This window comes from Entelurus aequoreus, linkage group LG07 (assembly GCF_033978785.1).
Source record: "Entelurus aequoreus isolate RoL-2023_Sb linkage group LG07, RoL_Eaeq_v1.1, whole genome shotgun sequence".
NCBI classification, from domain to species: Eukaryota; Metazoa; Chordata; class Actinopteri; order Syngnathiformes; family Syngnathidae; genus Entelurus; species Entelurus aequoreus.
Window position 1 is genome coordinate 40,040,526 of NC_084737.1, and position 26,999 is coordinate 40,067,524.

Here is a 26,999-nt window from a genome sequence, read left to right on the forward strand (position 1 = left end):
TTTGATTTACACATCCCGTGCCTATTGGTCCAGTGTTGTAAGATGGCGCCCAGCGAAATATAAGCGGTTAAGAAAAAGAAAAGAAGCTGTCTTTAGCAGTCCAACGAAAACTTAAAGGAAAGAGCCCAGTCGGCAAAGAGACACAAAAGTAAAATTGGCTTCCGTGCTCTTAAGAAAAGAGGCGCCGCTTTGTGGGTAGAGAAGTGAGTGACCTGAGACTCGCCACGGTTGAGGAAGAGAGGTAGCTATGGCATCTGTGTGTAGTTAGCCTGCTAGTCGTGAAGCTAAAATAAAACACAGCAGGTGTGTGGTATTGCAAGCACTAGTGTCGCGTCAGCACACTGCTCCTTTGTAGTAGCTGGGCAATTAAGATGTTACTGGCTCCATTTATCGTGTGCGGCAGTATGTTTAATGAACAACATTCTGGCTAGTGAGCCGTGCATTTGGCTAAGCTAACTTGTTGTCTACTCTACAAGAATAACAGTAAGAAATGGCTTGTCATACATGTTGAGAAGTAACTGCAACACGAAACGCGTTCATCAAACGTAGTTTCCCACAGTGGCCGATTTGGAAAGTGACCGCGCTTTTGTTTCCAGCTTGTCTCCACACGCAGTAAGAATTAACCCTTTCGTATTACTATCTGTCTAAGGCGACACCGAACAATGTGCCGCAATCTGTCTTACAATACAGGCCATTTGATTTTAGGTGTTGTCTTTCGTTATTTTTTAATGTGTTTTAAGCATTGATATATATATATATATATATATATATATATATATATATATATATATATATATATATATATATATATATATATATATATATATATATATATATATATATATACAAATAAATAATTGATGTTTTAGCAACATTTGAAAACTTCTCTCCATAGCTTCTTCTTTATAAACGGGGATCCTGTAGGCAGCAATGAATAATTCCCTGGATAGTGCTAACTCCTATGAAGAGCTTGTGCGACAGAAAGCTCGGAGCATCCCCCAGCATCGTATGAAGGAGTTTCTGGAGTCGTTGGCCACTAAGGGTCCAGATGCGCTGCAAGAGTTCAGCCAGCAAAGTGCAGATGTTGCAACAACTACAGCGACCATGGTTTATCAGCAAGAAGCTAATTGCATCTATACAGACAGCACTGAAGTGGCAGGGTCACTTCTGGAACTTGCTTGCCCTGTAAGGAATTATTACTCATTTAGTTTATTGTAAAAAAAAAAAAAAGTAAACAAAGTTGAGCTGCCTATTTTTGGTCCAGGTGCAGGTGCAAATTCAGCCCCAACAGCACCAGATTCAACAGTCAACAACTCAACAGCAAACTGTTCTGCAGAATACGGAACAACAGATTGTACAGGTTTGTTTTACGTGTATTCTGTCACTCAAAGTTGTATCAAATAGCCAAACAAATATCATCGTTATATTTCAGGTGCAGATTCACGGACAACAGGCAGGTCAGATGTTGGGCCAAGTCCTCCAAGTGCCCCCTGGTTCCAGTCAGGAGCTTCAAGGTGTGACGACAGCGCAGCTTATTCAACCAGGAGATCTCACTGAGGAGCAACACCAACAGGTACCAACATGTACAAGCACACTACTTTCATGTCACCATTGCCAATGATATTTGAGATTTAACTAATCCATTTCTTTGTTTTAGCTCCAAGCCCAGTTGGTGGCAGCTGTTGCAGGGGGACAACAGATCCAGATTCAAACAGTTGGGGCCCTCTCACCCGTTCAGCAACAGGACAGTGCAGAGAGGAGTGCTCTGGCAACCACTGTTGCCACATGCCAAGGGACAGGTGTCCTTCAGCCAGCCAAGAAACGCAAGGTGGACATGCCCATCACTGTGTCTTATGCCCTGCCTGGTCAGCAGGTGGCGACGGTCCTAGCAATCCCCCAAGGACAGGGTCAACAGCAGAGTTATGTCTCCCTGCGGCCAGACCTTTTAACAGTGGACAGCTCCCATCTGTACAGTGCTACAGGCACTATTACCAGTCCCACAGGGGAGACCTGGACAATTCCTGTCTATTCTGCTCCTTCTGGGACTGGAGGTCGGGAACAGGTCACACACATTGCCATCCCCCAGGAAGCCTATGGAACTGTGCAGCTTGCAGGGACAAATACGACAACCATGACCACAATGCCAACACAAGTCACGGTCGAAAATGAGAAGTTGAAAAATTCTTCCAGTCAAAGTCAGACAGCTCAGGCTGTTTCCAGCATTACGAGTACTGGCGGAATGGGAGGCCAAGAAGAAGTGGTGCATACGCTGGCTACAAACACACTCTTCCCTGCACAGCTAATGAATGGAAATATCCACATCCCAGTTGCTGTACAGGGCTACTCAAACACTACACAGTCCCTCATCTGGGACCCACAGCAGCAGGTGTTGCACACACAGGGACTATCTGTGCAGGATGCGACTGGACAGCAGCTCCAGGTACAACCACTTTTCATGTCTTACGTTGCACACTTCCATACACTTTGTCCTTTAAATACATACGTGTGTTCATGTTGAGAGGTATGCGGAAGAATTCAGTGTAGGGATGCTACTATTGTTTATTTTAGTAATCGAGTCATTTACTTTGATTAATCAAGTAAAACACAATGCAGAGTCTCAATGCATATTATAGGTTGAAATAAACACAATTTTAAAGGTTAACTACACTTTTTTGGGAATTTTTCCCTAGGTTCACAATCATTATGATAGACATGACGGATTCATTTTTTAAAAATGTATTCAAAATATTAAATAATTGGATCAAATGTCAGTTTACAATGGAGCATATGGGAGCCATTCAGTTCTGCCTATAGAGCCCCTAAAAAACATCCAAACACCTCCATTAGGGTTTTACATACATTATAATAAGTATATATATAATGTAGTAATGGGCAGATTTATAATAACATTTAATATTTATGTATTTTGATAATTTTAAGCATACATGGCACATTAATTTAAAAAATGCATTATGTTTGCTTTTTTTTCCCATCACTTTTCTGCTCACTGCAGACTTTGAGAGCCAACAAACATAATAAAACATCACTTACTTGTAGTCAGGGTTTCCCCTAGATTGCCACCATATCTGTGGGGGTGTGGCTAGGGGCGTGGTTAATGACATATATGACATGATCATTTCGATTTGCAATGATGCATATATTTTCTTTAAAAAGGCTAAACTAATGTTTTTTTTTTTTGAGATTTAAAAAAATATTAGTGTTAATAGTACCAATAATTATATTAATATTCATTTTTTTATTGGTTTTAAGCATTGATATATGTATATTGATGTTTTAGCAACATTTGAATCAGAATCACAATCAGATTCAACCCAATGAATTTGACTTGGTAGAATGTGTTCTCTTTGTTCAATGCAGTTTCAGTTTCAGTTTCTGCTTATTGTAAAAGGTAACACAGGCTACACTTTATTCTGCCCTCCCTGAATGTTGCAATTTAGTTTGCCAAATATCTAAACATTCCTTTGAGTTGTATTTGGAAAAAAATAACTAGCTGTTTTGTTTAGATTTTTAACAATGAAGTCATTGTAAAACTAACCACACTAAATAAAGTACATTATACATATAGGAATCAGGTTAGATTAATAATATAATTTGGAATAAACTAAAAAAAGCAATACATTTATGCAGGATGAAGTTTGAGCTGTAATGCCGCTAGCTTAATGCTAACGTACAATGGACTAGCTCATAGACACGCTAACTCAAATTATTAGCACGGCCAATCGCAGGCACATATACTGTACAGGTATATAAAAAATCCTTCACACTAACATATCTATGAACAATTTGCAGTTTCCAACGAAGATAACATACATATTTTTGGAATGTGGGAGGAAACTGGAATGCCTAGTGAAAACGCACATGCACAGCGGCAAATGCACACTCCACATGGTGATGTCCAACTGGCGGTTCAGAGACGCACACGGTGTAAAGTTAGACGTTATTGTCGGTAATAATGTCAAAAGATTTAGGGTAGTTTACACTGGCTTGAACAGGAAATGCATTGATTAATTTAAAATTCCTTTCTCCTCAGTTTTCTCTTCTTATTTTTGCCAGGTGTCAACTCGTTTAGGTGCGCGACCAGCTGACGCGCTTCTGACAGGCGATTTAGATGGACAGTTTTTTTTCCAAAATAAAGCAATGAGGCCCGTTTTTATGATATTTGAGCTGTTTTTCTAACTTATTCTAGCCAATAGTATGTAAACAATAGACTATATATACGGTATATCCATTCATACAATACATTACTTAAAGTTTTTTTCATGCTAAAAAATTTTTTCCATGATAAAAAAGGAAAAAACTTATTTTGAAGGTGAAGTGAAGTGAAGTGAATTACATTTATATAGCGCTTTTTCTCAAGTGACTCAAAGCGCTTTACATAGTGAAACCCAATATCTAAATTACATTCAAACCAGTGTGGGTGGCACTGGGAGCAGGTGGGTAAAGTGTCTTGCCCAAGGACACAACGGCAGTGACTAGGATGGCGGAAGCTGGGATCGAACCTGCAACCCTCAAGTTGCTGGCACGGCCGCTCTACCAACCGAGCTATACCGCCCCAAGGTGTGGCAGCAGTAATCTTTCTTGCGATGGCGTTGTGCCACGACTGTTTACATGTAGGGGAAACCCTGAGGTCTGCTGTCATTAGGATGCTGACTGCTAGGATGTTCATGTATTCCCATTTTGATGAAACATTTCTCATATTCCTTGCAAAAAAAGGGATTTGGGGGGAGGGTAGACAGCCGTTTTCGTGTCGTTCTCGCCAGTTCCGGGTCCTAAATGGCTGTCAAAATGTCACAACATGTCGGATTATATCCTCAACCATCTACTTTTCAGGTAAGAGGCATGATTTATGATATACAATAAACTTCGAGTGAGCAAGCAAGTGAGAAAACAGCAGACCACTAGATGATGTAAACATAGGCACACATAGAAGTGATCACACCGCTGCTATAAATAGGTAATCTGCGTTTGCGCTTATAATAAACAATATCATTAATACTTGTTTAAAATTCAAGTCCATTCATCCATCCAGCTTTTTCCACTAAACTGAAATCGGGTCTCGGGGGCAGCTACCTAAACAGAGAAGCCCAGACTTTCCTCTCCCCAGCTCCTTAGTCCAGTGTTGCCAGGCCAGCCGGTCGACATAGTCTCTCCACTGAGACTCTGTTGGCAGCCCTGATGGAGTCCAACCCACACTGAAAACGGGTCCGACTTACTGCCGGCTATGCGGACCAAGCTCTGACACTGATCATATAGGCAGTGGACCGCCACAATCAGGCGGTCCGATACCTTATATTCTCTGAGCACTCTACCCAGGACTTCCCGAGGGACACGGTCGAATGCCTTCTCCAAGTCCACAAAACACATGTAGACTGGTTGGGCAAATTCCCATGCAATCTCAAGGATCCTCCTAAGAGTATAGAGTTGGTCCACAGTTCCACGATCAGGACGAAAACCACACCGCACCTCCTGAATCCGAGGTTTGACTATCTGACATAGCCTCCTGTCCAGTGCATCTGAATAGACCTTACCGGGAAGGCTGAGGAGTGTGATCCCACGATAATTGGAAAACACCCTCCGGTTCCCCTCTTTAAATAGATTAACCACCATCCCAGCTTGCCAATCCAGAGGCACCCCCCCGATGTCCACGCAATGCTCCATAGTCTTGTCAACCACAACAGCCACACAGCATCCAGAGCCTATAGGAACTCTGGGCGGATCGCATCCACCCCCGGTGCCCTGCTATCGAAGAGCATCTTAACTACCTCGGCAACCTCGGGCCCCATGAATAGGAGAGCCCACCGCGGAATCCCCAGGCACAGTTTCCTCATTGGAAAACGTGTAGGTGGGATTGAGGAGGTCTTCGAAGTATTCCTTCCACTGATCTACAATATCCCCAGTCGACGTCAGCAGCACACCGTTCCCACTATACACAGTGTTGACAGTGTACTGCTTCCCCTTTCTAAGGCAGCGGTTGGTGGTCCAGAATTGCTTTGCAGCCGTCCGGAAGTCCTTCTCCTTGGCTTGGCTTCTCTGAACTCCTCCCATGTCTGAGTTTTTGCCTATGCACACCGCTTGACCTGTGGGTAGCAGTCCGCTATCTCCGGAGTTCCATAAGCCAGAAGGACACAATAGGACTCCTTAAGATTGACGGCATCCCTCACCCTTGGTGTCCACCAGTGGGTTCTGGGGTCACCGCCACGGCAGGTGCCGACCACCTTGCGGTCACAGCTCTGATCGGCTGCCTCAACAATAGAGGCACACAACATGGTCCATTCAGACTCAATGTCCAGTGCCTCCCCCATAACATGTTCAAAGTTTTCCCGCAGGTGGGAATTGAAACGCTCTCTGACGGGAGACTCTGCCAGACGTTCTCAGCAGACCCTCACTATATGTTTGGGCCTGCCAGGTCTGTCCGGCATTTTCATCCACCATCGGTGCAGACTCACCACTACGTGGTGATTGGTTGAAAGCTCAGCCCCTCTCTTCACCCAAGTGTCCAAAACACCCCTATCTTTGGACATGGTGTTTGTTTTAGACAATCTGGGAAGTCCAATAACAAAACACCATTCTGGTTCAGATCACGGCGGCCGTTTCTCCCAATCACACCTCTCTAGGTTTCACTGCCGTTGCCAACATGACCGTTGAAGTCCCCCAGTAGAACAAGGGAATCCCCAGAAGGAGCACTCTTCTGCACTCCCTCTAGGAACTCCAAAAAGAGTGGGTACTCGGAACTGTCGTTTGGTGCATAATTACAAACAACGGTCTGGACCAGTGACCTCACCCGAAGGCGATGGGGAGCTACCCTTTCGTCTACCGGGTTAAACTCCAACGTGCAGGCTCTGAACTACAGGGAAACAAGTATTGCCACCCCCGCCGGTTGCCTCTCACTGCTGGATACACCAGAATGTACGAGAGTCCAGCCCCTATTGAGGGGACTGGTTCCAGAGCTCTTGTGCGTCAAAGTGAGGCTGACTAGATCCTGTCTCCCTCGCGTACCAGCTCAGGTTCCTAACCTGCAGGGAGGTGACATTCCACGTCCCAAGAGCTAGCTTCTGTAGCCAAGGATCGGATTGCCAAGGGCCCTGCCTTTAGCTGCCGCCCAGCTCACAGATCACTCGACTTCTATGCCCCCTCATATTGGTGGTGAGTCCATTGGCGGGGTACCCACGTTGCCTTTACGGGCTGTGCCCCATGGGGGCAGGCCCAGCCACCAGGTGCTCGCCATCGAGCCCCACCTCCAGGGTTGGCTCCAGAGGAGGGCCCCGGTGACCGGTGTCTGAGCGAAGGAAACTTTGATCCTCGATTTTTTATTTATTAATTGAAGTCTTTGAGATGCTCTTTGTCTGGTTCCTCACTTAGGACCTATTTGTTATGGGAGACCCTACCAGGGGCATAGAAGCCCTGGACAACATACCTGTCAGGTTCATTGGGACACGCAAACTCCTCCACCACGGTAAAGTAGCAGCTCAGGAAAAAGAAAATCAAGTCACGAAATGTAAATTGAGTATTGTTGGCGCTTTTTGAATTTGTATTTATCAGATTTTATGGGCGGAATAGAGGAGCTCCCATTGGGTCCGCTGTCTGCGGACTTTTATCTATGTTTATTTAATATTTAGAGTGCATTAAAAAAATCCCTCTGTCGTTATGTCTTTCATATTGATTGTGAACGAAAGGTAAATTTGAAAAAAAGTGCAGTTCCCCTTAAATGTTTGCCATAGCCGTCATTGTTATTTTCTAATAAACGCACATCATCAACATTGAAATTGCACTTTTATCAGTTGTGCGTTAACAAACCCGCCCACAAAAAACGCTGCAATAGCTGCTGTTTGCCTCAACACAGATCACGGCCCCCACACACCACCGCTCTCATGTGTGGTCTATTGCAGAGGTCTTGCAGATAATCATGTCTGCGTATTTAAAGTTTCGGGCCCACCATGACATCTGGATTTTATCAGTTGTCATTAGTGAAATGATAAAACAAAGCAACTGAATCTAAACTTTTTTCTCATCGATTTAATCAATTAATCGTTGCAGCCCTAATGCAGTGTGCTGTCAATGCCTGGATATTGCACTCAAAATGGTTAGAATGGTAAGTGCACAGTGCTGGACTCTTAACTAACCTCAATAGTCACCATCTTGACTATGCAGCGGATGGCAAGGGACTACCAAACAAAAAGCGACAGCATAATGGCTTATTTGAAGCAGGAGGTACAGTACACACAAAGACAAATGAAGAATTACAACCTTATACTTTTGAAGCTAAAAAGTACTGCTGCTTATAGAAGCGAGCAAGAAAGTAGAGTGAGACGTTAGAGCAGACGGAAGCCGGGAGAGGGGGATGAAAGCGATATTGACACTATAAATATGGAACTTGAAGCCAAGCTTTTTCGACTTAAATGTATTGCTCACCCAAAAACAACATGAAACTTCCCCGGCCAGCTGGACCAGACAAACAGCTGTCCATTGAGTGAGTCACTTTAATATCAATCATGATACACTCATCACGCCATGCGTGTTATTACAACTACAGTACATGCGCTGTCTGGCTAGCTCACCTGTGTACAAACAAAAGATGGAATATTGGCTTATGCTTTACAGATACTGTAATATGATTGTTCATCTTATTCAGTCTATACAAATTTGTGTCGTATCGCAGTGTTGTACATTACAAACCCAAACGCGTTTCTTGTTGTTTTAGAAGCTCGCTCATCTTTTGCCGTAGTTAGCTTTTAGGGCTAATACCAAAGCACGCCGATGTGTTACTACGCTAGATAAAGTGTTCCTCGGTGTTAGCTCTTACAATAACAATGTCCCTACAGCTTGGTCATTATACGGGTTACGGAACGTAAATAAAGTGTTGTTGACGGTTTTTGAATTAATTTTTAAAATGATTTAGAGGTAGAATTAATTGCTCAAATTAGCTGCATTGCTTGCCACCTAGACCGAGCCGTTTTAATATAAGTTAGAAAGCGGGAAAAAACAAAACCTTTTGTCTTGTATCTCATAATGATTGTGAACAATTGGCAAAATTCTAAAAAAAAGTGCAGATCCCCTTTAAGGAACTAATTATTTAATAAACTACTTATTTTATACAGTAAGAAATACAACTGTGTCAAGGAACTCCCTGCACTTATTTTTTAATTTTTTATTTACTTGTTCTTTAAATAAGTATGCATTTTGATTCTAATGTGTCATTTTTACAGTATATGAATATCAGCTCCAAACATCAGTTATCAGCCCCCTTTTCCATTAATAATTGGTATCGGCCCTAAAAAAACATGGTGGTCGATATCTAGTACTGATAGAAGTATTCGATTTGAAACAATCTAAGCATGGATGTGTGAGTGACACTTGGAATTAATTGGGATAACAAAATGTCTTCTTGTTCACATTGCATGGTCAGACAGTAATAGCAGAAGTAGATGGCCAAGTTCCACAGCAAGTGCAGGTTCAGGAGCTTTTGCTTCCAGCCACTCTTAAACCAGAGGAGGGGCTGGATGTGTGGCGTGCCTGGGCTCAGCGAAAAAATGCTGAATTGGACAAATCTGATCAACATAAATTGGCTCCAATTGGTCGTAAGTACACCATGTATATTGTTATTTCTGTATTTGGTTGTTATTTTGTTTTAACCCAATAATCAAGATTTATGTCTGTATGTTTTAGGACGCCAGGCACTGCGCTTCCAGGAGGACTTGGTGTCGTGTGCTGTTGCTGAGCTTTGCATGGGGCTCTCACTAATGACCACAGAGGCCCGGGGGCTGGAAGGAGATCCTTATGACGCGGATGTTCTTTACTATGTATTTCTGTGCATGCAAAAAGTATGATTTCTTTAACATAAAATATGTTCACATCTATTTGTATTGACCCCAATTATAGCCATGCCCTTTATTTTTTTTCTTGCAGTATTTGTTTGATAATAGTCGTGTGGATGACATCTTCTCAGACCAATACTACACTCGCTTTGCTCAAAGTTTGCACAAGGTTCTCCAACCCTGGGGGCCAACTGTTCATCCACTCGGTGAGAACAACAATGTGGATTTTTGGTTGGTCTTATTGATGTTAACATAATACTAAAACTGAAGTAGATCTAAGAGTCCCATCATAGCTGGACATCTTTAATTCTACATATTGTTCAATCTACTTAAGCATCTATTTCTAAGCCATTGTGTAACTCTGTATGTGCCTCCACCTCCTTAAGTACCTGCACACTGTATCCTCATAGTGTGCTCTACCACCAGGTTATATTATTCCCAGTCACGTGACAGAGGAGATGTTGTGGGAATGTAAACAACTTGGGGCCCATTCCCCCTCAACGCTGCTCACAACTCTAATGTTTTTCAACACAAAGTGAGTTGTAATGGTCTTCTTTGGATAATATATTTTAAAATGTATTTATTAGGGCTGTCAAAGTTAATGTGCTAACTATAAGTTTCTTTAACTGCGCTAATTTTTAAATGCGCACGTGTCCTGACTCCTTGTTGATCCTCTGTCCATTCCGTAATGTAATGGCATTCAGTTACTGTTGAGTCACAAGCTCAAAATAGCAAGTAGAAATGCACAAAGAAAGGGGGACATTATGGAAATCTCAGATCCAAAGCCATGGCAAGTCATTCTCCCGACAAGATAAGACCATTTTAACTTCGATCGCTGTTAGACGACGACAAAGGAGTGAACGCCTGCTGGAATGCTTTGCTGCTTGTAGAGAGGAGAATTTTCACGTCCTTGTTTATATTACTGTTGAGTGCATTGTTAACATAAAATGTAAATTGTTACAATAACTGCTTTAGTAGGATGTAATAAAAGCTCAGCATAAAAAAGATGGTAAGCTGGATGTCTTGAGTCAAAGACTTTTGTCAAAACATGTCAAGACACCTCTTCTCATACCAATGACACACTTCCGGCTTCACAATAATAGCGCTATGCCGCACATCTGGTCTAACTATATAACAAAATGAAAAATTGTACTGCATTACGATCATACTTTGTTAAATAATTTTGTAATGTAATCTGTGATATTTCTGCCTAAATAAATGTTTTCTGGTGGATTGAAACAAAATGTAGATTATTTTTTAACCTGTTTTGATATATATTCCACATTTGCAGAATGTTTAGCAGACTGAATATTACATTTTATTAATAAAAGGAGAAAGTCACAGCCTTGTCATGCAGAAATATGAATACCGTTAACTTGTACAGCACGTAATAGAAAGAATATCAGAAGATTTATTCAGGTAGAAATATCACAAATTACATTACCAAACTTCTCTGACAATCAAACCACGATCGGTACAATCCAGAATTTTGTTATTAATGCGTGAAACTGGTATCTAAAAATGCTGTAACTCCTCCCCTGAATGCAAGTGCTCCTACAGCAGGAATACATATTCTGTATTCCACCAAAATTTGGCAAGACAACAATGCACTGCAGGTATTTTTATTTTATTTTAATTAAAATTGTTTCATGTCCTTATTATGTTAAGCTGTTTAAAAAAAGCACAATGTTTAAAAACATTTAATTAAAGCAAACTAATTGTCCAGTCATGGAAAAACTTTAAATGTATCTGTCAAGAGTACACTTTTAAATGACGAAAACTTATATCTATCTGTGACCTCAGGGCATTCAAGCGATCGCAACTGGACTGTTAAGTTTGTCTTAGAAGAAGTTTCGCCTCTCATCCGAGTAGGCTTTGACAGTTCATGCTCAGAGACTTAAGATTGGTCAGATGTAGTCTTAGACTTAGATTGGTCAGATCTAGTCTCTTGGCTGGTGCCAATACCTCAGCAGGCTTCATCAGTTCATGCTCATAGACTGAGATTGGTCAGATCGAGTCCAGCGGCTGGTGCCAAAACCCCAAATATTTATACTCCAAAAACCAGGAGGATGTACGTGGGCAACGATGGTTTCGCCCAATCATAGTGAGAAAAACAACTGTTGAAATGTAAACAAACAATCCTACTTTCCAAGCTTACGATAGTCGTTGGTGTGATTTCCCCTTGTTAGCAATGAGGTATTGTGTGGCTGAACGATTGCTGTAGATCAACTACTACCAGTCCAAAATAGTTGGAATCCCCCACGTTAGCATTCAATTCAGTTGTAAACAAATGGCATTCTGGTCACAGAAGGTGACTCCTGTTATTTGTTGGAGGCTAAATTGCAGAGTCTTTTAAGAACGGTTAAAAAGACAGTGTTGTGGGGATGGTTTTTCAACCTTGACATAGATGGCCTCCATCACTCTTCTTTCGTACCATCCGTCCTCCCTATCTAGAATGTGTACATTTTCGTTGTCAAAGGAGTGCTGTTTCTCCTTGGGAGAGTAAGACAAATCAATTTTACAATTGAAAGCCTCAGAGTAAAATCTGATGAATTACTCCCCAAATTGCAAAATATCTTGCCTGAAGAGGTCTGTGAAAAGGTGATGCCTTTCACAATCAAAGCCCAACTTACACAACATAACAGAACCAAAGTTAGACAAACAAGAAACTGCACCTGTTGTTTATCCTTGAGGTGCTTAGCTTTGACAGTAGGATTGTTTGTTTGCATTTCAACAGTTGTTTTTCTCACTACGATAGGGCAAAACCATCCTTGCCCAGGCACACCCTCCTGGATTTTTGGAGTATAAATATTTGGGGTTTTGGCACCAGCCTCTAGAGTAGATCTGACCAATCTAAGTCTATGAGCATGAACTGATTAAGCCTACTCGGATGAGAGGTGAAACATTTTCTAAGACAAACCAAACAGTCCAGTTCCGATCGATTGAATGCCCTGAGGTTACAATGACCTGGATGAATGAGAACATTCATAGACATATCTATCTGTGATTATTCGATATTTATTTTGAATTAACTATGAACAAATTGCGGTTAGTCGCGATTAAATATTTTAACCGTTTGACAGCCCTCGTATTTAAAATGAAAAATGTTTTGCAAATGACCATTGTATTTGTTTTTGCAGATATTTTCATCTGAAGACAGTTAATCAGCATCTAAAAATTGCTTTTTCTAAAGTGTTACGACACACGAGAAAAAGTCCCAACAATCCCAAAGACAAGAGCACCAGTATCAGATATCTGAAGGCAACAGAACGGTTCATTGGACAGAAAGGTAAGAGTGCACCTCTTACACTAGAGGTCATCAGATCTTGTTTTTAAAAAAAGAGAAATAGCCATTTTCTTGTCTGTTTAGTTACAGATGACATGTACTCTGAGCAGCTAGAGGACCCGGAAAATCCTCTGCGATGTCCCATCAAGCTGTATGATTTCTACCTCTTCAAATGGTAAATAATTCAATTACATTTTTTGTTTATATTTAATAAAACATTACTTAATCAGTGACCTAAAAGCTTCCATTAAGGTTCCCTCGCCACTTTGCGGTTCACTTACTGCAAATTTTAACATACTATTGAATACATTTAGATTTAAGTACCCACTTAAAGGTGCTAGATGTAGGAATGTGATCAGAAATTGTACTGTAATCACACTCAAAATTCTGTAGTTCCCTCCCACTCTCCATGACTGAGGTTGCAAGATAAGCATCCGAATCCTACTCCAAGGAACTTCAAATGGCAATCGACGAGTCCTACGCTGTAGGTTTCTCTTGTTTTTGCTTCTTGCAAGATGGTTTACTAAGTAATTATGCCACATTTTACTGATGTTGATTAGCCAAATGTATTTGTAAAGTTACGCAGCAATATTTTCGTCGGGAGTCTGGACAGATTGTTGTCATTACCCTGCTAAAATGTAGTTTGACCGCACGGACCACCATCAAAATAATTATATCAAATTATATATCACATAGGCCTACTTTGATGGCAAGCCAAGGCCAACAATAAAACGACTGCCACATTTCGGTCAGCATAACTATGTTGCATCCAACCTAACGCACTGCATTCTCTTCCATGTACGCACATCACCATCTTTCAGTGCAGAGTGCAATTCTATGAGCCAACCCACGTTACGGCAAAAATCATGTTACGCATAAACCATATACCCTACTACCATGTCAATAGACGAAGTAGAAAATCATTACCGTACATGTAATGCATTGTATTGTGCCAAGCAAATACCACCCCATGCACATACAGTACCAGAAACCGCAATTAGCCGTGCTAATGTTGTAACGCATTTCCTCAGGGTATTAGCATATTGAGAACAAAATAGGCACTGACACTACCCATATCCACATAGGTTTTATTTGTCGAAAATGTATTTTGCCCTGTCATACAGGCTAACGGGCATATATTTCCCCCTTTAGCCTGTATGTAGATGTGTCATTGACCGAGCTAGCATGCTAACTAAGCTTTACACTAGGAGCTGAGCATTACGCTATAAGCATTCGTTTCACGAACATACTGGCTTTGTTAGACAAGATCATAGACTGTATTAGACAATATAGTTTATATACGAAATGTCCATTTCCATTTATTACAAGTAATAAGAAAACGTAAATGCCTTACTTACCTATCAAGGAGGAAATTAGCAAATTTGGCGTCAGATTAAAAAATGTTCTCCGCCTTTAACTGTCTCCAAATCCTAGTTTTGTTCCTGGCTTTGTCATGGATAAGTTTGAGAATCGTAACGACGCCTTTTAGATTTACGTACTAAGGTCTGACATGTTTAGTAACTTTACCAGTGGCAGGTGCTCGACGAAGAGGGCGGTGCGTAACTGGCAACCTTGATGTGACACACTCACAGACTTTCTAACGGGTCAAACGGTAGAGGGTGGGGCATCGAAATGAAAACAATAACAATTTTTCAGGGTTGTAAATCTCATTTTGAAATGGGTACATCCCGGCTAAACTATTGTTATCAGTTATAAAGGTATTCAAAAATAACATTATTTATTAATGCCTTTTGACACATCAGGGCCATTTAATAATGACTTGACATGAAATTATTACATATGGCACCTTTAAGTTTCATATTTAAATTAAGTTTTAGTGTATGAAGTGTTAGGAAGATTCCAGGGGTTTGTGGTGAGGTATTTGGGCGGGAACAAGTAGCAGGAGAGATTTTTATTTAGTGTCCACACTCTAGTATTCATGTTCGGACAATAAACAAGCCTTCAGCTAGTTAACAGTCGTGCTCAATCTATTCAATCGGCTCCCTGTTCCACCTGGTAGAAATACTAAGTACACAAGAACACGGGAACAAAGTTAAAGACGGCAGAGAGAAGGAAAAGTTTGTGACAAGAATGAAAATAAACAAAGTTAGAGTTGTCAGCAGCAAGGAAAACAAAAAGTTTGAATAACCAGAATAAAAAGACTCAGAAGTAAGACTAAGCATACAGTACATAGCCTTTGGATTCACTGTAATTACGGAAGAAAATGAGGAACGATTGGTGTCATTGGTGCCATTTCACTACACTTTGCAACATTTTGTTTAGTAGCAATATCACGTTTCAGGTCGGGCTGGAAAATTAATAGAATTTTCTTTTCGATTTTGATTATGGCTTCTAGGCCCGGGCGATATATCGATTTTATTCATATATTACTTTTTTTTTTTTGATTATTTAAAAATAAAAAAAATGTTTTTTTTTCTCCTCTTGCTCCTGCATTTTTGCCCCTCAGGAGCTTCCATAGCTTGCGTCGTCCCCTTACATTCTTAGCGGCTTACATAGCAAAACATGGCTAATGCTAACGAGAGCGAGACTTTTGTTTAAAAAAAAAAAAGACAAGTGTTGTCAGTACTTTGGTTTTGCGGCAACAGGCGTAGAACAAATAATTGCATGGAGCAAAGTTTGTTTCATAAAGGCATCTGTACAATGAACTTGTTGCAGCATCTGAAACCAAAGCCCACAGCTGAGTGCGGAAAATACAATTCTTTACAAGGTGAACAAGATGCAACAACAAGCAAACTACGGGCTAAAAATCACCTTACTATGGTGGAATTATTCCCACAAGGTAGGTGTGATAATGCAATGTATGATGGGAAAGAAGCACAATGTAGTTGCTCTTGAAGCATGCACATGGCGATTTATCGATGCTGGAAAACTTACCGACTTAATTTTCATTTATCGTTGGTTAATTGACTTATCAAATATCGGCCCAGGCCTATGTGTCAATGTATCAGTAAGTCAATCAATCAATCAATGTTTATTTATAAAGCCCTAAATCACAAGTGTCTCAAAGGGCTGCACGAGCCACAACGACATCCTCGGTACAGAGCCCACATAAAGGCAAGGAAAACTCACCCCAGTGGGACGTCGATGTGAATGACTATGAGAAACCTTGGAGAGGACCGCATATGTGGGTAAACCCCCCCCTCTAGGGGAGACCGAAAGCAATGGATGTCGAGTGGGTCTGACATAGTATTGTGAAAGTCCAGTCCATAGTGGATCTACCATAATAGTGAGATTCCAGTCCATAGTGGGGCCAGCAGGAAACCATCCCGAGCGCAGACGGGTCAGCAGCGCAGAGATGTCCCCAACCGATGCACAGGAGAGCGGTCCACCCGGGTCCCGAATCTGGACTACCGCACTTCATCCATGGCCACCGGACCTGTGTGTCCCCCCCTCCTCCACAAGAGAGAGGGGGGCAGAGGAGAAAAGAAAAGAAACGGCAGATCAACTACCGTATTTCCTTGAATTGGCGCAGGGAATATAGTATTCGCACGTCTAGAATTACTGCCGGGTCAAACTCGTTTCTCAAAATAATTAACGCATGCTTGGCCTTATCGCCGGTTCATTATTAACGCCGGATCAAATTCATTTCGCAAAATATTAATTTTATTATCGCATGTCTGTAATTTTCGCCGGGTCAAACTCGTTTCGCAAAATATTTAGCATATGGCTAGAACATCTGCCGGGTCAAATTTGTTACGTCACGAGTGACGCTTTACCTGTCCTCATTTTCAAAATGGAGGAAGCTGCTTTCAGTAGTTTGCAATCGCACAAAAGAAAAAAGATAAAGAGCTATTCAATAGGAATTAAGGTCCAAGCTATTGAATACCGGTACAGTATGCTAAAAAGAACAGTAAGCAGCTATGTTTTATTAATATACCGTAGCTGCGTGTGTCAAATACTGTATGAGTCATTAAACCTCCTGGTGGTAGAGGGCGCTGCCGCGCTAGTGATCCTTCTTGCGACTTACGGTACTGCAGAAGAAGTGACAACACGCAGCAAGAGATTTTTTCTTTTTTTTTCTTTCGCCTGAACTTTTACTTTTAACATGGAGGATTACATACCGGTATCTAAAATAAAACTGTTTTCTAAACTGGACTTTCAATCGAAGCAGGAGGTAATAATTAAAGGAATATCTCCATTGAGACAGAGAGACTTTTAAAACTGAAGAAAGAAAATAATGAGGACTTCTATAACCAAGTTATCGATGCTTTTGGTCAGAAGGAGCTGCAAATGGACTCCATTTATAAGTACAGGTAAGATCATAATAACGTTTTTTTTATTAAATGTGCTTTTCATGATGGTATGCTTACATCACACTCAAAGCGCACACCTAAATTTACCGCATTCCTTTTGGTAAACGACGGAGTGAGAAGAGGTTTTAAAATAATTACCGCATGCACGGCCATCCCGCCGGCTTCCGGTAAACGCCGGAGTGACAGGAGGTTTTAAATTAATTAACGCCCCTGCGGCTATTCAAGGAAATACGGTAGTCTAAAAAGGGGGTCTATTTAAAGGCTAAAGTATACAAATTAGTTTTAAGATGGGACTTAAATGCTTCTACTGAGGTAGCATCTCTAACTGTTACCGGGAGGGCATTCCATAGTACTGGAGCCCGAATAGAAAACGCTCTATAGCCCGCAGACTTTTTTTGGGCTCTGGGAATCACTAATAAGCCAGGGTTCTTTGAACGCAGATTTCTTGCCGGGGCATATGGTACAATACAATCGTCAAGATAGGCTGGAGCTAGACCGTGTAGTATTTTATACGTAAGTAGTAAAACCTTAAAGTCACATCTTAAGTGCACAGGAAGCCAGTGCAGGTGAGCCAGTACAGGCGTAATATGATCAAACTTTCTTGTTCTTGTCAAAAGTCTAGCACCCGCATTTTGTACCAACTGTAATCTTTTAATGCTAGACATAGGGAGACCCGAAAATAATACGTTACAGTAATCGAGATGAGACGTAACGAACGCATGAATAATGATCTCAGCGTCGCTAGTGGACAAAATGGAACGAATTTTAGCAATATTACGGAGATGAAAGAAGGTCGTTTTAGTAACACTCTTAATGTGTGACTCAAACGAGAGAGTTGGGTCGAAGATAATACCCAGATTCTTTACCGAGTCACCTTGTGTAATTGTTTGGTTGTCAAATGTTAAGGTGGTATTATTAAATAGATGTCGGTGTCTAGCAGAACTGATAATCAGCATTTCTGTTTTCTTGGCGTTGAGTTGCAAAAAGTTAGCGGACATCCATTGTTTAATTTCATTAAGACACGCCTCCAGCTGACTACAATCCGCCGTGTTGGTCAGCTTTAGGGGCATGTAAAGTTGGGTGTCATCAGCATAACAGTAAAAGCTAACACCGTATTTGCCTATGATGTCGCCTAGCGGCAGCATGTAACTCTTAAAGAGTGCAAGGCCAAGAACCGAACCTTGGGGAACTCCGCACGTTAACTTAACATAGTCCGATGTCACATTGTTATGGGAGACGCACTGCATCCTGTCCGTAAGATAAGAGTTAAACCAAGACAAGGCTAAGTCTGACATACCAATACGTGTTTTGATACGCTCTAATAAAATATTATGATTGACAGTATCGAAAGCAGCGCTAAGATCAAGAAGCAGCAACATGGATGACGCATCAGAATCCATCGTTAGCAGTAGATCATTAGTCATTTTTGCGAGGGCTGTCTCCGTAGAGTGATTTGCCCTGAAACCGGATTGAAAGGGTTCACAGAGATTGTTAGACACTAAGTGTTCATTTAGCTGCTGTGCAACAATCTTTTCGAGGATTTTCGAAAAAAAGGGAAGGTGCTTTAAGTACATTATGCATGTGTAACATACTTCTTTAAAAGCCTTATTTTGTTAGCGCAGTCAAAGCCGCACCGTGCTGTTATTGTAAAGGAGGAAGTGGGTTTTGTTGCTGTTATCAGTTTTATGAGTACCGTAAAGGGGCTACTTGAGGCTCTTGTGGAAAAAAGAGAGCGACTCAAGTTGCGACTGCTGTTTTACATTGTTGTTACAACCATGATGTTGTTAACAACAACATGAGCAGATGAGATGTGTTGTAGGTGTATGGGTTGTTCTTGCTAGCTTTAGCTTAGTAGTTTAGTCGCTGTTTCAAGTGGCCGCGTCTTAGGGCTGGACGCTGTGGCAAAAAAAATTATCACAATTAATTATTTCATATCATCCGATCTCGATTAATATCTCTCTTTTTTTAAATAAAGCGGATTCTCCCAAATATTGCATCCTTACTGTTTACTACTGCAGTATCTTGTAACATACATTTCCACCATGTGTGATTGAGGTAATAAACGCTGACCGCTCAATCAATCAAAGTTTATTTACATAGCCCTTAATCACAAGTGTCTCAAGCGGCTGCACAAGCCACAACAACATCCTCTGCTCAGATCCCACATCAGGATATCTATATGCTGTATATCTTATGTGTTTACTAGAGGTGCAAAAGTACAGGTAACCCACACTACGGTCCGTACCTTGTTTTAGAGCCACAGTTGTGCTTCTTATTTGGTACGTTTTGTGGGAGTAAAGAACACAACTTTTTTTCCTCTGTTATTTTGTTTTTTTTGCTTGTCATCACTAGGGTTGGGTACCGAGTATCGAGTATCGAGTATCGATTGGAACCGGGACTAACTTTCCGATTCTCCCGGAATCGTTCAAAAGTTTAAATTTCGATTCCTATTTTCGATACCCAGTCCGCCGACCGGAAAAAAATATGTCAGCCGAACCGGAAGAAGAAGCCGCTGAACACCAACGAAGAAGCGCCCACCGCCGGAAGTGTTAGCATAGCCGAGCGAGTCAGTCAAGCTCAAGCATGGATAGCGGGCGTCGGCGGTCGAAAGTGTGGCTTTACTTTACAAAAAAAAATGAAATAACCGCGAAATAACAGAGCTCCATGTCCATCAAGAAACGAGTGGAGATAGAGCTGCAGATGTACCAGGACGTTCCACCGATACTTATGTCTGACGACCCTGCTGCATGGTGGTGGTCCGGTGGAACCAACAAAAGACTTATCCTTTGCTGTCAGATCTCGCTTTCTCCTATTTATGCGTTCAAGCTTCTTCCACACCCAGCGAACGTGTATTTTCCACAGCAGGAGACACTATCTGTCCAGAACGCTCACGCATCCTGCCTGAGAAGGCGGATATGGTCATTTTCCTAAACAAGAACTGTCTCTGATTTTATACTGTACCTGCTGCTAATCTGGACTGGGTTTTGCAAGTTGTTTCTTATTGTTTATTTGCTTTTCTGCACCAGGTTAGCCCATCAGTGAGAGCACGGTAACATTTTGAAGTACCTGCAGCATCATACACTTGTGTGTGTAAATCTGTTTTCATGAGGTTTCCTGCAGGATCATACACTTATGTGTAAATGTGTTTTCATGAGGTTTTCAAAAATAAAGCTCTCTTGAGGAAAGTGTACCCTTGGGAAAATGTATTCATAATTTATAATATTTATATTCAAGTTCATAGATTTGATATTTATATTCTAGTTGAAAACAGCCCTGTGAGGAATTTATAGTAAAGTTCATAAAAAGTTAATAGAATTAAAATTGATGGAGAATGTCAGACTATTTCATTCAGAAAGACTGTAGGTTAGCTAGCTCATTTAAAATATCCTAAACTTTTTTTTGACCCTGCCTCTTAAAAGAATCGGAATCGAGAATCGACAGGAATCGGAATCGGAACAAAGAATCGGACTCGTTCGAATTCAAACGATACCCAACCCTAGTCATCCCAAACATTCTGCAGTAAAACAAGTATAATGGTTTAGTGAATACTATAAGACTTTTATTTTAAGTTAACATTTACTAAACAACACTTTCAGATGGTAAATTATTATTTGTATTCTTTGATTACTTGTATACATCAGTGCTTCTCACCTGTGCTTTGGCAAGCGGTGACCCACATTGTAGTTCTTAAAATTAAAATTCTGTATCTTATATTGAATGAAATACATTAAAGTGCAGCTTGTATTTCAGGTACCATATATATATATATATATATATATATATATATATATATATATATATATATATATATATATATATATATATATATATATATATATATATGTGTGTGTATATATGTATATATATATATATATATATATATATATATGTGTGTATATATGTGTATATATATATATATAATATATATATATATATATATATATATATATGTGTATATATATAATATATATATATATATATGTATATATACACACACACACATATATATATATATATGTATACCGGTAGCAGCTTGTTACTCCAACACCAGGTACACATTTTTTACCGTACATGTTACATCAGAGGAATGGAATCTTTGCAGACACATAAAAGTCTTGATTAAAAAATATTTAGATATCAGTGTTTCCCCCAGAAAATTTGTTCGTTAAGGTGGTGACTCTCCAGGGGGAGGGGACCGGGGAAGGTGGTGGGTGGGTGTAAGGATCGGTGTAACTCGGCCTGTCGCCATCACGTCTCCACCTTGTCGCTGCCACCACAGCCTGGGGGGGCAATAGACTACAGACTGTGGTGAAGTAGGCCGGCTTCGTCGCGTGAAGAAGCCTACAACTTTTGGTTGTTTTCTGCTCCATTTGCTGAATGGCGATATACGATACATATCTCAATATTTTTTCCGTAAAGTAAAAACAAAGCAGTCCTAGTTATCTGAGATACTAAAATAATGACTTACAAAGTCAAATTAATGACTAACTGTAAGTAAGCATTTGCAATAAGCGTTTGAAAAAAATAGTTAAAAGTGGGGCCACATGCTGACATATGCTCAACTCATCATGCTTAATTTATTACAGCATTTGGGAAGCCTGTAGTTGATTTTTGTTATGTTAATGTTATATTTTTATCAACATGTGATAGCAGGGACCCTGCCATTCAAAACTAGGCTGCTACATTACTAATGATTAATGTAACTATAGCTGGAAAAATAGTACAATAGCAATAGGAGAGACTATTCATCCCTGAACACCATTGAGTTCATTTAGGCTTTATGATGCAGTTACATTATTATATCAACTATCAGAGACAGCTTCAGGAAACTCTTCATTTAACATAATGTCCTTTTTTGCGGCTTCAACACAGCTCAATCAACACAGAAAAAGGTAAAGTGATATAACTTAGTTGTTAACTGTAGGTTAGAGTGTCCGCCCTGAGATCGGTAAGTTGTGAGTTCAAACCCCTGCCGAGTCATACCAAAGACTATAAAAATGGGACCCATTACCTCCCTGCTTGGCACTCAGCATCAAGGGTTGGAATTGGGGGTTAAATCACCAAAAATTATTTCCGGGTGCGACACCGCTGCTGCCCACTGCTCCCCTCACCTCCCAGGGGGTGAACAAGGGAATGAGTCAAATGCAGAGGACACATTTCACCACACCTAGTGTGTGTGTGTGTGTGTGTGACAATCATTGGTACTTTAACTTAAAGTTAACTTTAACTTAATAATGCTTGTCTTTCTCTCAGACAGACAGGGCTTTGCTGTCCGTAACACACACACACACCCCACAGTGAGCTAACGTTACACTAAAAGCTAATTAGACTTCACCTCAAGGACTGCAAGCAAGCTGAGCTGCCGCTTATTTTCTAAAACGTCAACGGGCTCATACTGATGTTACTAGTAGTTGACTTGGAAGTGTTTATTATAATTTGGGGAGAGTCCAGTGCATTATGCTTACCTTTCTGCTCACTCCATCGAAGGAGCACTGACTCCATGCGCTCTGAATATACACTTCTGATTGGCTTTTACATGCGCTCTGAATACGCACTGCTGATTGGGTGTTACTGCTCTGCATGTAACAATCAGATGGTTCTGTGGGTGGGACAATGCTGGGTGCTGCAGAGACGTACTGGCAGAGGCAGAACTAAGCGGAGCAGCTTGTTAAGACTTTAGTTTAGGCGGTGCCTTAACAATAAAGTGCTGCGGGAAACCCTGCATATAAAAATGCCTTTTCCGATTAAATAAGTGGGTGTGTTAATTCTCCTAGTCGGGACCAATACGATCAAATAGACATTCTCTGAGTGCCTGCAAGTCCGCATTCTGGGCAGGATTACTGGTGAGCTGCAGCACTGCTCCCCAAGGAGATGGGTCAAATGCAGAGGACAAATTTCACCACATCTAGTGTGTGTGTGTGTGACAATCATTGGTACTTTAATCTTAATCTTAATATTGAAACTAAAGTCGTTGCTCTTTTTAAATGTTGTTTCAACTTCTATGGTACTGTTAGTCATATTTCTTTATTTTGTTCATCTGGACTGCACTTCCAGCGATTGAACATTATTTACGTTGTGAGAAGACTGACTTTTGCTGCGTTTTTTCACTCATTTGCTCCTCATTCGTTTCACCGTTACAAGCTCCAGAATTTGCATGTACGCTTTGCGGCCCATTAATATTTTTTTTAATGATTATATGTTCATGATCGTGAGTAACCATAATCAAAATCAAAATTAGATGAAATGTCCAACCCTGCTATAAAATTATAAAAGGAAATAGCTGAATAGATATGTCTAATATATATTTGTTTTATTTCTGATCGTCCAAAATGTTGACACACATGTATGATGGATAATTATTTTCTGTCCATCGTCTGTGTGTGCTGCACGATCACTGATCCTGCAGCCGTGTTTGGAACTGTTAGTTTGCATGTTCTTGCTAAATAAAAAGCAAAATAGTGTTCACAAAACGATGAGTGTTGAGTCACATTGCGCGTGCTAAATAATTATATTTGCATTTTCATCTTCCAGTAATGTGGGTGTTTTAATGATCAGCATATATTCTGCATAAAATGAAGACCGAGATGCTGATTTAACAGACGCCATCCAGTTTGTAAACGTTTAGTAGATCAGGTTTGCTCGTATTTTAGTACATGCAAACATTTAGTAAGTCAAGACCTATATGTTCCCGAAAAGTAAATGCGTATATGAATGTTTAATGTTTCTGATAAACTACAAAATAAGTAATATTGTTGCAAATTTTGCACAAAACAAGATGAAAACCATAGCTTTTTTAAAGAAAATAGCCCATAAGGTTGACTAGTGACCCAGGTTTACATTTTTAGAACATGTTCAAAGACACTATTAGGATTATTAAAAATGCCCTTTTTTCTGTGTATTGAGAATCACTTATGGAAATTGGTTCAAGTTGCAGATGTTTTTCTGCTCAGTTTATTCATGTACTTTGTTAACGGGGTCCTATTATGCAAAACCATCATTTTTACCTGTTGGTGTATTTTGGCAGAAAATAATTGAGAAGCACTGCATTAACCGACATCGAGGTAGAAGGCTAAATCAATTGTGATTTAGTTTTTTGCCATTATCACGAAGTCCTAGTTCTTTCTCTCTTGTATTGAAAGTTCTTCCCTTTTATCTCACGTGTGATTTGCATGTGATTTCATACATTAAGTAGCTTTTTTTTTTTTTCTTGTTTTATATATCGTTCTTTGGGTATGCAAGTAAATGTCTTTTTTGAGGTTTTACTGCTGTTTCATTATCTGTTATATTGTCATGGTAAAGAAATACATTATTTTATGTAATACTTAAAACATTTCTCAATAGAAGTAATTTGACACATAGTCATTAAAAAGACATTATAAATTTATTCCAACTGTGAAAAAGATCAGTTGGAAATTGTGACTGCTACAGAGGGGGTAAAGAGCCCTCCGATCTCAGTGGAGTTCCTACCCTGAAATAAAAATATTCTTGAGTCTCTTTGTGAAAAGCTAAACATTCTGAGCATTTGATGTGGTGTTAGTGGACGTCTTCTGTGCTGCAAGAACACTTCAAATGAAAACAAAACTGTTACATTTAGCAATAACTGTAAAAAACAGCTTACATGTTAATAAGTGCATATCCTTTTTATCTGTCAGTCCGCAGAGCGCCAAGGGACGCAATGACACCTTCTACCTGACTCCGGAGCCCGTAGTGGCTCCAAACAGCCCCATCTGGTACTCCACTCAGCCAATCCCTAAAGAGCAGTTGGAGCAGATGCTGGCCCGAATTCTTGTTGTCCGTGAAATCCACGAAGCCATTCAAATATCGGAGAGTGTCCAATAATTGGACTGGAGGAGAAAGCCACTTGAACTAGACTTCTCCTTTCTCTTTGTTCAATCTTTTGATTGATAAATCACCAGTAGTTTTATATTCCCTCTCACCCTTCTGTGTGCCTCAAAGGTGGCATATATAAGTTTATATTCATCATGACTCTATATACACTCTCTTGTACATAACCACAATCAATACAGGTCATTATGCCTCATCCACAGAAATTCCTCACCTTTTTTTTCTTATTATTTCTGATTAGCCAAAGGATACTTGTACTCTGCCTGTTATATTTGAAATACTTTTAATATTGGCTCTTTTTAACCATTACTCTGGATCATTTGTTAATATGCTTTCCGAAAACATAACTCTAATATATTTCATATATTTCTTTTCCTGCCTTTATCATTTGTCTTTGTATCCGTTGTCACAACAGATACCGCCGTGGTATTAAGGCTGCGCCAAGTAGCCCAAGTTTTAAAGGCCTACTGAAATGAAATTTTCTTATTTAAACGGGGATAGCAGATCCATTCTATGTGTCATACTTGATCATTTCGCGATATTGTCATATTTTTGCTGAAAGGATTTAGTAGAGAACATCGACGATAAAGTTTTGGTCGCTGATAAAAAAGCCTTGCCTGTACCGGAAGTAGCGTGACGTCACAGGTTGAACATTTGCACATTGTTTACACCAGCAGCGAGAGCGATTCGGACCGAGAAAGCGACGATTACCCTATTAATTTGAGCCAGGATGAAAGATTCGTGGACGAGGGACGTGAGAGTGAAGGATTAGAGTGCAGTGCAGGACCTATCTTTTTTCGCTCTGACCGTAACTTAGGTACAAGGGATCATTGGATTCCACACTCTCTCCTTTTTCTATTGTGGATCACGGATTTGTATTGTAAACCACCTCGGATACTATATCCTCTTGAAAATGAGAGTCGAGAACGCGAAATGGACATTCACAGTGACTTTTATCTCCACAACAATATATCGGCGAAACACTTTAGCTACGGAGCTAACGTGATAGCATCGTGCTTAACTGCATATAGAAACAGGCGAAATAAGCCCCTGACTGGAAGGATAGACAGAAGATCAATAATACTACCAAACTCTGGACCTGTAACCACACGGTTAATGCTGTACCGCCTGGCGAAGCCTAGCAATGCTGTTGCTAACGACGCCATTGAAGCTAACTTAGCTACGGGACCTCGACAGAGCTATGCTAAAAACATTAGCTCTCCACCTACGCCAGCTCTCATCTGCTCATCACCACCCGTGCTCACCTGCGTTCCAGCGATCGACGGCGCGACGAAGGACTTCACCCGATCATAGATGCGGTCGGCGGCCCGGAGACGGAGGAAGTCAAGGTGAGGACAGCGGCGCGGCGGCGGGCGTTGTAGCTTTCTACAACACCCCGGCCGCTATCAGAGTCGGCAAGAAACATATTTCCCTAAAGTTACGTACGTGACATGCACATAGCGCCACGCACGTACGGGCAAGCGATCAAATGTTTGGAAGCCAAAGCTGTACTCACGGTAGCGCGTCTGCTATCCAACTCAAAGTCCTCCTGGTTGTGTTGCTGTAGCCAGCCGCTAATACACCGATCCCACCTACAGCTTTCTTCTTTGCAGTCTCCATTGTTAATTGAACACATTGCAAAAAAATCACCAACACAGATGTCCAGAATACTGTAGAATTTAGCGATGAAAACAGAGCTGTTTGTATTGGGATACAATGGTGTCCCAATACTTCTGCTTCAACCCTTGACGTCACGCGCAA

At 40.7% G+C, this 26,999-nt stretch overlaps 1 protein-coding gene across 3 annotated transcripts; it reads left to right on the plus strand.

Annotated features, from left to right (window-relative positions):
- LOC133653852 (transcriptional regulator QRICH1-like) lies at positions 1-25,610 on the plus strand. 3 transcript variants are annotated; one of them, XM_062053608.1, is made up of 12 exons: positions 1-241; positions 896-1,185; positions 1,265-1,360; positions 1,433-1,573; positions 1,658-2,440; positions 9,425-9,596; positions 9,685-9,839; positions 9,925-10,039; positions 10,260-10,368; positions 12,974-13,122; positions 13,204-13,294; positions 25,046-25,610. In XM_062053608.1, the coding sequence occupies exons 2-12, from the start codon at positions 931-933 to the stop codon at positions 25,230-25,232; spliced, it is 2,253 nt and encodes a 750-aa protein (XP_061909592.1). In that variant the 5' UTR covers positions 1-241; positions 896-930; the 3' UTR covers positions 25,233-25,610. The 3 variants fall into 3 exon arrangements, with proteins under 3 accessions (XP_061909592.1, XP_061909594.1, XP_061909593.1); XM_062053610.1 differs by having other exon boundaries at positions 1-203; XM_062053609.1 differs by lacking the exon at positions 1-241 and adding an exon at positions 248-612.
- Positions 25,611-26,999: the final 1,389 nt, after the last annotated feature.